At 42.1% G+C, this 11420-nt stretch overlaps 1 protein-coding gene across 1 annotated transcript in view; it reads right to left on the minus strand.

Moving 5' to 3' along the window:
* Positions 1-11094, minus strand: part of xrn1 (5'-3' exoribonuclease 1) — a 108377-nt gene extending 97283 nt beyond the window's left edge. The window contains 1 exon segment of the mRNA XM_055645670.1: positions 10951-11094. Coding sequence (XP_055501645.1) covers positions 10951-11025 — 75 coding nt within the window. The 5' untranslated portion in view covers positions 11026-11094.
* Positions 11095-11420: the final 326 nt, after the last annotated feature.

Consider the following 11420-nt stretch of genomic DNA (forward strand, 5'->3'; position numbering starts at 1 on the left):
AAACGGTTCCATGCAAGAATGTTACATAAAATAGGAAAACAACAAATATAGCTCCTTTATCCATAGAGTGAGACAGAAAGCAGGAATAGAGGCCAGTGAACTTAATATTTGGCATAGGGAAAACATTGGAAAATATTATTTAATGTGTAATAGCAGGGCATGTTGAAATATCCCAGGCAATACCAATACAGTTCCGTATAGGTTTGCCCCATTTATTGGATTTCTTTGAAGTAACATCTGCTGCGGACAAAATAAAAACTGGTGGATATGCTACACTTAGATTTCTAAAATGCATTGGATAAGGTGCAGGGCCAGCGGCTATTGTGAAAAACGAAAGTTCACGGTGTCGGAGGAAATGCTGGTGAGGAGAGAAAACTGACTGGCTAAGTGGAAATAGCTTAAGCATAATTATTTTTTTCTGTCTGCCAGTGGTTGGCGGTAATGAGTGATGTGCCACGAGGATCAGTGCCCCAGGACCTCAATGTTTTATAATTTATATAAGTAACTTGGATAAAGAGATTTAAGGAAAGGTTCACAAATTTGTTGTTCACACAAAGATAAGTCGAAAGTAAATTTCAAAGCGGGCACATGAAGGCTACAAGGGGGCATGGGTAGTGGAGAGAGTGAGGGAAAATGAGCAAATGAAATGGAATGTATAATTCTTTTTAAATCTTGATTGTCAAAATTAAAAAGATTATCTAAGTGGCTAGAGACCCGGGTTCGATCCCGACTACGGGCACTGTCTGTAATGGTTTGTACGTTCTCCTCGTGACCTGCGTGGGTTTTTTCCGAGATGTTCGGTTTCGTCCCACACTCCAAAGAAGTACAGATTTGTAGGTTAATTGGCCTGGTAAATGTAAAAATTATCCCTAGTGGGACATTGTTAATGTGTGGGGATTGCTGGTCGGCACGGACCCGGTGGGCTGAAGGGCCTGTTTCCACGCTGTACCTCTAAACTAGAAGATATGGGGAAATGAGCCATGCCTGCGCAGTTGGGGGCTATGCATGAGTGGTACAATATTGCGTTGGGAGGGACAGGTTGCATTGGGGGGAACGGGTGAGTGGTGGAATATTGCATTGGGGACCAGGCCTCCCACTTAGTCTAGCAATAATTTATTTTCCCAATCTTTTGGTTTAGATCTCATAGGTAGGTGTGTCATGAATGGCTAGTTTACAAACGGAAACATTGCATTTTTATTTGTTTATATCAGTACACATGATGTATGAAATAAAACACTGCAATCTCACAATAATAATCATGTCTTGGACCGGGCTCCTTTTTGGAGAACATTGTTACTTTAGTACAGTTGGGTATTACTCAAAGTTGAACTCTTTCAAATGTATGCATGCACAGTAATCTGCTGAAAGTTCACAGTAATCATCTTTCATACTGTCATGGTTTATTATGGTGTACAATAATCATGTGAAACATGGGGTTATTTGTATTATTGTTTTGACAGTTAAAACCTCTTGCATTAACCTTCCTCGGAATCTCCCTTCACCATGATCCCAGCGTGCGCCCTGCCTAGCTAGCCTGAAACAAAGCGTGGGATTGAGTCGGACGCCTATTGACCAATGTCCAACGTGCTTTGATTAGACAATTACTACTCGGAAAATAGAAACATAGAAATTGGGTGCAGGAGTAGGCCATTCGGCCCTTCGAGCCTGCAGCGCCATTCAATATGATCATGGCTGATCATCCAACTCAGTATCCCGTACCTGCCTTCTCTCCAAACCCCCTAATCCCCTTAGCCACAAGGGCCACATCTAACTCCCTCTTAAATATAGCCAATGAACTGGCCTCAACTACCCTCTGTGGCAGAGAGTTCCAGAGATTCACCACTCTCTGCGTGAAAAAAGTTCTTCTCATCTCGGTTTTAAAGGATTTCCCCCTTATCCTTAAGCTGTGACCCCTTGTCCTGGACTTCCCTAACATCGGGAACAATCTTCCTGCATCTAGCCTGTCCAACCCCTTAAGAATTTTGTAAGTTTCTATAAGATCCCCTCTCAATCTTCTAAATTCTAGAGAGTATAAACCAAGTCTATCCAGTCTTTCTTCATAAGACAGTCCTGACATCCCAGGAATCAGTCTGGTGAACCGTCTCTGCACTCCCTCTATGGCAATAATTTCCTTCCTCAGATTTGGAGACCAAAACTGTACGCAATACTCCAGGTGTGGTCTCACCAAGACCCTGTACAACTGCAGTAGAACCTCTCTGCTCCTATACTCAAATCCTTTTGCAATGAAAGCTAACATACCATTCGCTATTGGACGTTTTTTCCATATTTTAAAAATATGTGCAGGTTTTTTTCTTGACGAGTTTCAGATATGATTTCTATAATATTTTTACACAATATATTATAAATACAGGTAGATATGGGATGTGGGTCACGAAATGAAACGAAAAAGCACCTCAGCCCACGGTCTAAAGGGAATAACATTTAGTGCAATGTAAAGCCAGTAATGTCCGTTCAAAGATAGTCCGAGTGTCACCAATGGGGCAGATAGTAGTTCAGAACTGTTCTCTAGTTGTGGTAGGATGGTTCAGTTGCCTCATAACAGCTGGGTAGAAACTGTCCCTGAATCTGGAGGTGTGCAGTTTCATACTTCTTTTCCTTTTGCCCAATAGGAGACGGGAGAAGAGGGAGTGGCCAGGGTGCAACTCATCCTTGATTATGCTGCTGGCCTTGCCAAGGCAGCGTAAGGTATAAATGAAGTCGATGGAAAGAAGGTTGGTTTGTGTGGTCTCGGTTGCATCCACAATTACTGCAATTTCTTGTGGTCTTGGATGGAGCTGTTCCCAAATCAAGCTGTGACGCACCCCGATAAAATTATTTCTATGGTGCATCTGTAGAAGTTGGTGAGGGTTGTTGGGGACATGCCAAGCTTCCTTAGTATTCCAAGGTAGTAGAGGCATTGGTGTATTTTCTTGGTCATTGCTTCAATATTGGTGGTCCAGAAGAAGTCGCTGGTGATATTTACTCGTAGGAATTTGATGTTTTCAGCCATCTCTTCTTCGGCACTCTCAATACAAACTGGATTATGTGTACGCGCTTCACTTCCTGAGGTCGATCACTATCTCCTTTATCTTGCTGACATTGAGAAAACTTGGTGTCTCGACACAAGGTTCTCAATCTCCTTCCTGTACTCCAACTTATCATTATTTGATATCCGGCCCACAATGGTGGTGTCATTTGTGAAATTGTAAATTGAATTAGATTTGTACATGCTGCATAGTTGTGGGTGTACAAGGAGTAAAGAAGGGGGCTGAGAACGCATCCTTACAGAGCACCAGTGTTGAGCCTTATCGTAGAGGATGATTTATCCCCTATCCTCACTGATTGGGGTCTGTTGGTCAGGAAGTCAAGGATCCAGTTGCAGAGATGAGTGCTGATTCCAAGTACCTTGAGTTTGGTGATAAACTTGGATGATGTAATGGTGTTCAAGGCAGAGCTGTTCCAGTGATGATTGGAGGGCCAGGGCGATTGCATTGTCTGTGGATCTGTTGTGGTAGTAAGTGAACTGCAGTGGGTCAAGGCCGCTTGGTGGACTGGATTTAATGCATTCCATAACTAGCCTCTCAAAACAAAACATTGTCGGAGAAACTTTGAAGAATGGTTACCAGATCAATACCTGGAATGTACGAATTCCCTCGAGGCATGCTAAGTTTTGCATGCTGGGTTTTTGCTAAGTTTAATTGAAATGTAAAGATCCCGAGGATGTTTCTACTGATGCAATGATCTTGCACCAGGGATGACTGCTTAAAGATAAGGGGCTACCCATTTAAGACAAATGAGAGAATGTTTTTTTTTTATCGTGGATGGTTGCAAGTCTTTGAAACTCTCTTCCTTTAACCATATAACAATTACAGCACTGAAACAGGCCATCTCGGCCCTACAAGTCCGTGCCAAACAATTATTTTCCTTTAGTCCCACCTGCCTGCACTCATACCATAACCCTCCATTCCTTTCTCATCCATATGCCTATCCAATTTATTTTTAAATGATACCATCGAACCTGCCTCCACCACTTCCACTGGAAGCTCATTCCACACTGCTACCACTCTCTGAGTAAAGAAGTTCCCTCTCATGTTACCCCTAAACTTCTGTCCCTTAATTCTCAAGTCATGTCCTCTTGTTTGAATCTTCCCTATTCTTAAAGGGAAAAGCTTGTCCACATCAACTCTGTCTATCCCTCTCATCATTTTAAAGACCTCTATCAAGTCCCCCCTTAACCTTCTGCGCTCCAGAGAATAAAGACCTAACTTATTCAACCTTTCTCTGTAACTTAGTTGTTGAAACCCAGGCAACATTCTAGTAAATCTCCTCTGTACTCTCTCTATTTTGTTGACATCCTTCCTATAATTGGGCGACCAAAATTGTACACCATACTCCAGATTTGGTCTCACCAATGCCTTGTACAATTTTAGCATTACATCCCAGCTTCTATACTCAATGCTCTGTCATCTGCAAATTTTCTAATGTTACTTTGAATCCCTTCATCTAAATCATTGATGTATATTGTAAATAGCTGCAGTCCCAGCACAGAGCCTTGCGGTACCACTACTCACTGCTTGCCATTCTGAAATGGACCCGTTAATCCCTGCTATTTGTTTCCTGTCTGCCAACCAATTTTCTATCCATGTCAGCACTCTAACCCCAATACCATGTGCCCTAATTTTGCCCACTAATCTCCTATGTGGGACCTTATCAAATGCTTTCTGAAAGTCCAGGTGCACCACATCCACTGACTGTCCCTTGTCCATTTTCGTAGATACATCCTCAAAAAATTCCAGAAGATTAGTCAAGCATGATTTCCCCTTTGTAAATCCATGCTGACTCGGACCGATCCTGTTACTGCAATCCAAATGTGTTGCTATTTCATCTTTTATAATTGACTCCAGCATCTTCCCCACCACCGATGTCGGGCTAACTGGTCTATAATTTAGTTTTCTCTCTCCCGCCTTTCTTAAAAAGTGGGATAAGAGCCAGCCAGGAATTACCAACGCGAGGCTGGCGACCAGGGCTGTGGTTGCGGGGCGACCCAACTTCCGACCTGACTTTGGAGCCTCGAAGGCTCGGCCGCGGGCCAGTAAACGACATCGTCTGGAGCTCGCAAGTCACAGGTTGGTGACCTGTTTTTCCAGAGCTCCCGCAACAACAGCTGCGTCTGCTGGACTGGAAGGCGGCAGCTTCAGCAGCTTCGACCGCCCCGGGCCGCGGAGTTTGAACCGGCCCATTTGCGGAGCTCGGATTCAGCCGCGGGACTTGCTCACCATCACCCGGCGGGGTCACAACATCGGAGGCCTGGATTGCCTCAACACAGAGGGAGAGGAGGGAGGGAAGAGACATAGAAACATAGAAAATAGGTGCAGGAGTAGGCCATTCGGCCCTTCAAGCCAGCACCGTCATTCAATATGATCATGGCTGATCATCCAACTCGGTATCCTGTACCTGCCTTCTCTCCATACCCCCTGATCCCTTTTGCCACAAGGGACACATCTAACTCCCTCTTAAATTTAGCATTGACTTTGGGTCTTTAAACTGTGTTGAGTGTTTGTTTTGTTATTTATTCTATGTTATGACTGCAGGCTAAACCATTTCGTTGCACTGAAAAGTGCAATGACAATAAAATTGAATCCAATCCAATAACATTAGCTACCCTCCAACCCACAGGGATGATCCTGAATCAAAAGAACATTGTAAAATTATCACCAATGCTTCCACAATTTCTAGAGCCACTTCCTTAAGTACCCTGGGATGCAGACCATCAGGCCCTGGGGATTTATCAGCCTTTAGTCCCATCATTCTACCCATCACCATTTCCTGCCTAATGTGGATTTCTTTCAGTTCCTCCGTCACCCCAGACCCTCTGGCCACTAGTACATCAGTAATATTGTTTGTGTCCTCCTTAATGAAGATGGATCCAATGTACCTGTTCAACTCATCTGCCATTTCCTTGTTCCCCGTAATAAATTCACCTTTTCCTGGGTAGAGTCCAAAATAACTTGAATAAAACTCGACTGTTTGACTCCTAATGATTATCAAGTATCATCAAGAGAGTTTCCATTTATATAGTGCCATAAATGACATTGAATTCAAATTTCCCATAGCTCATTTTAACCAATCCCTCCTCAGACTCAACAAACCTCTGAATTCCAATTTCCCTCAGCTGTGGTCATTCAGCCATCCATAACTATATTATTGGCAACAGTACCTTCAGATGTTTGGGACCAAAGAATTGATATTATTTCAGTATCTCTGGTTCACACCCCCCACCATCTATTTAAAGAATATCAAAATCAACAGGGAACCGTCCAATTCAAAAATATTCTTCCTTTGTTTAATGACTATTATTTTCAAATTATATTTCCGTAAAGTTCCATGAAATGTATCAGACATGAAGAGCAACAAAAGTAGATAGAGTGGTAAAGACGTATAGTTGTGTGCTTGCCTTCATTGGTCGGGACATGGAATGCAAGATTCAGGAGGTCTTGATAAAGTCTTTGGTTAGGTTGCATTTGGAGCTCTGTGTGCAATTCTGGTCACCCCGTTACAGAAAGATGTGGAGGCTTTGGAGAGGGTGCAGAAGAGGTTTACCAGAATGTTGCCTGGGTTAGAGTTTATTAGCTACAGGGAGAGAGGTTGGACAAACTTGGATTGTTTTCTCTAGAGCACCAGAGATTGTGGGGAGACCAAGATGGTCAGAATGTTTTTCCCAGGGTGAAATTGTCAAAGACTAGAGGGCATAGCTTTAAGGTGAGAGGATGTTTTTATTCTTGCAGAGGGTGCTGGATCCCTGGTACACCCTGCTAGGGGAGATGGTGGAGGCAGATATGATTCAAGTGGCATTTAGGAGTTTTTTAGATAGGCACATGGATATGCAAAGAAAGGAGGGATATGGATCATGTGCAGGCAGATGAGATTAGTTCATCTTGGCATCATGTTCAACACAGAGACTGTTATATGTTTTATGAGAAGTGGAAATTGGAAATTTAAGATCCTGTGAATTGATAGATGATGATCCTGTGAATGTATGCTTATCATAATGGGTCAGAAAAACCAACCCATTGACCCTGAGTTTTGGAAGGTCAACAGTAGTCCTTCTCCATGAGTCCCTCCGTTCTCAGCCACTCCAGGGAATTAAGCACTGCCAAGACAATTGCAGACCTAGCCTATTCCTGCAGCAGGCATTTGCAATTATCACAAATGATATTAAAAAAGTTACTTTTTGTGTAATTTTGTCTGCCCTGTGCACAACTCAGCTACAATTATTTAAAGCTCAACCTAGGTTGGTTCTTAATCATGTAATATAGATGCCCCTATGTAAATATGGTTTGTAACCCTTCCTCGAAAATGAAACAAGGTATTTTAATTCTATCCTTAATCTGACACCTGAAATTTGAGTGTCTTCGATAAGATATACATTGTCAGTCTCGGATCAAATTTGTTATGAATGAATTAATTATATGCACTCAATTTAGAAATAAACAACATTAATTAAATGTATAAAGACAACCATTGTAAAAGGTTATCTTGCTTCAAATGACAAAATGTTCAGTAAACAGAAAATAAATTATGCTGTGTGTACTAAAACAGTCTTGACAAATGAGTACAGGCAACCCCCGCTTTAGATGTGCACATGTGTATTGTATTCCTGGAAAACGGACCGTAAAATGATATTTCATAATTCATGCATCAACAAACAAATTTGAAAAAGTTGCCTTTAGTTTTTTTTAAATCAAATTTCATTAGAAGTAATTTTTATTCCACATCTCAAGATGCGAATTCCATATGGGCGGATTCCATATGGGCGAATTTCTGTTACCCAAACTGTAACGTGAAGACCATCTGCACTTCATTTGGGAAGTACTCTCACAAATTTGGGAACATGATAGGAAGCAATTACAATCCATAGAAAAACAAAATTCACACTCAAGTTACAAACAATCTGCTGGAGGAATTCAGTTGAGCTGCATTTGATGGCCTCTTTGATGTTTCGGGTCGAAACCCTGCATTAGGACTGAGAGGGGAAGTAGCTAGTATAAAGAGAGGGGGATTGGTGAGATAGGAGCTAGATATGATTGGTAGAATCAGAGGTGAGGATCCAGAGTGTTTGATTGTCACGTGTACCAAATACAGAACAATGAAATTCTTGCAGCAACCTGCAGGCTTTTAAACACAATATTCATAGATAATATTATAAAAAAATTAATAAAATAAATTAAATATATATATTATTGCGAATAGCCCACAGTCCTTTGTGCAACCAAGAGAGTTTGAAGTTCATAGCTTATTTAGTTTTCGTGATGTTCAAGAATCCGATGATTGTTGGGAATAAAGTATTCTTGAATCTGGGGCTCACAGTTTAGAGAATCGTATATGTCCTTTCCGAGGGAAGGAGTGCAATGAGAGTGTGGCAAGGGTGGTGTGGGTCCTTGATGATGTTGGCTGCCTTTTGTAGTTCGTGCCTCCGATTGATTACTTCGTTGGTGGGGAGGTAGGTACCTGTGATGGATCAAGCAATGGTGTCCATCAGCTTTTGTAGTCTCCTTCATTTCTCAAATTATTTGTCAACTTCTAAGGAAGTACAGATGTTGATGGACTGTATATATGATTGCATAGATGTATTGGGCCAGGACAAATCTCCAGAAATATAAATGCCCACAAACTTGAAGATAGATACAAAAAGCTGGAGTAACTCAGCTGGCCAGGTAACCCATGAACTTGAACTTCCCTTCACTGCCAACCCTTTGATGATGACTGGTTCAACAACCAGCTCCTTGGACTTGCTAACATTGAAAGCAAGGTTGTTGTTCCGGCACCATTCAATCAGACAATCGACCTCCCTCTTATACAGACTCATCATTGTCTGTAATTCATGCAACATTGGTGGTGTCATCTGCAAACTTAAAGATGGTGTTCATGCGTATATGGCTACACAGCCCTGAGGTGCCCCTGTGTTGATGGTTTGTGAGGAGGAAGCGTTGTTGCGAATTTGTACCAATTGTGGTCTGTTGATGAGGAAGATGCACAGATGCACAGTTCCCTGAACTTGATAAGTTGGTGTTGAATGCTGAGTTGCAGTCAATGAACAACAGCTTAAAGATGAATATTTCACCTGCAATGAAGAATCCTTCTATCCTTTTTGTACTGGCTATTTCTCCTCTCCACTCTTGATTCTGATTCAGGGTTTCAACCCAAAATGTCAACCACATCCCCCATCCCCCCTCCCCTCCCCCTCCCCCAGAGATGTCGTTCAAAGCACTAATTTCCACTAACAGGTGGTTTGTTGCTCCAGATTCCAGCATGTTCTGTCTCATGTGTCTCCATTGCGTCCAAATTAATTCATTTCTAGACAAATAATTCAGTGACTCTTCCATAACAATTTCACTTCTTTAGCAGCCACTTTTTGTTGCAGAAAGGAATAGTATGCATTTATTCTGCCAGCTTGCCATAAAGGTTTAGTTTAGTTTATTGTCACGTGTACCGAGGTACAGTGAAATGCTTTTTTGTTTATTTTTTTTGATAAGAGATCAATAAATCATAACTTTTGAATGGTAACACCTGACAGATAAAATGAGGCCCAATTGTACACAATTTATGTTTTGTTGCATTTTTTATTCTGTAATTCCAATTGCAAACCCTCATCAGTTAGGAAATTGATTTGCTATTGTTGTTATGAGGAGTAAGTAAATCCCTGCTTCCATTGGACTCAAGAGTTTATTTGCTGAGGTAATAATGTTTATAGGAAAAGTGGGCGATGCCCCAGCAAGATTAATTAGCATGTGTTACATGCAGGATATCACAGATACATTCCCCTACAAAATACTAGAATGTCTTCAGTGTCACGGATTTCAGTCTTGCATCAGATTGAACACAATGAAAAAAAAATCTACGATTTCACATCAAGTTTACAAGAAGAATAGTGAGTGGTTATATCAGATGTATTTTCTTCTGTGTCAATTATAACTTGAAGATAAAACATTGAACACTGCCTCAGCTATATTTAGTATAGAGAAAAAATGAATGTCTGAAATGTGAAGACGGCATCATCCGTCCTGCTCTCCTCTCACCACCCTCCTATGGCAAAATTGTTCCTTGCCGACAATAAATGGGGGTGGGGAGGGAGGGGGTTTATACACTTGAACAAGGCAAAGCACTGCCTCAGCAATGACCGTTTCCAATAAAATATAGCCGATAGATCTGACCAAAAAATAAAATCACAAATTGATATGACAATAGAAATGAAGTAAAAAATATGAAATCACAATGACGTTACATCACAAAGCATCAATTCATTTTCTAGCTTCACTATTTTTTTTTAATAAAAACAAGTCCAAGTCATCTGCTATGTTGTCAGTACGTAAATGCATCTAATCGTGGCATTTTGATAGTTTTGAATATAATTACAAACGTTAGTAAACAGAAATAAAAAAAACGTGGGTTACTTGTTATCAAAGCGGGAGAAAATCAATAAACATACAGAAGTTGCAGTGAAGAATTAAAATAACATAAATATTTACAACGCTGTATAAGAATTCTTAAAACCCAGTGTTGTCACAACCAGCAGGGAAAAATACAACGTGAAACATCCAGTTACGAATGCAAATTCAAAATGCTAGTGGTTATGAAGTGTCGCTAATTTAACACTGATGGTTGCATCGCACTAAATATTTGAGCGGAAATAATACAGTTTCGTTTTATCTGATTCTATTTACTTTTGAGAAAAGTATACGAAGCGCGATTATGAACGGGCTTTTTTCAATACACGCCGTCAAGTGCTCTAATGTTTTAAATAGTATGTGGCGAGGAAATTAACTGGAGCCGAAGGCCGGGAGGAAAGCGAAGGCCTGGCACTTTGTCCGGGTAGCGGCCTAACGAAAGCACGGGAAAGGCGCCCGCCCGGGCCTCTCGTGGCTCGCTCGCTGCTCCCTCTCTCTCGCTTACCTGATGCTCCTTCACTACTTGGCTCAGACACGGGTAACGCTCGCTGATCCAGCGGTAGAATTTGGGGACACCCATGGTGGCGGCTCAGAGGGGAGGAGTGGAAGCGGCGGCGGCGGCGGCGGCGAGGAGGAGGTTGTGGAGCGGGCCGTGGGCCGGGACTGGGCAAGCGCCGCCTCCCGGGTCCTGGCTCGAGCTCGGCCGCCCCGGCCCGGCCCGGTGACGTAACCCGCAGCAACAAACCGCCATCGCTAGGCCGCAGCCCGAACCAGGCAGCCACAACAACAACTCATTTATCGCTTTATTTTTGTTTTTATTCCACCTTGAAGAGTAAAGTGTGGACTCGGAGAACAGTATTCTCAACTCTGGCCAGAAGGTTTCCATTTCTGTAGCATGTCGCACTTTCACTTTGAAAGAGCCCAAAGCATTTCGTGGGACTTTTGAAAGATCGAGACAGGGGATGGGGGCTGTTC

This window comes from Leucoraja erinacea, chromosome 14 (assembly GCF_028641065.1).
Source record: "Leucoraja erinacea ecotype New England chromosome 14, Leri_hhj_1, whole genome shotgun sequence".
Taxonomy (NCBI): Eukaryota; Metazoa; Chordata; class Chondrichthyes; order Rajiformes; family Rajidae; genus Leucoraja; species Leucoraja erinaceus.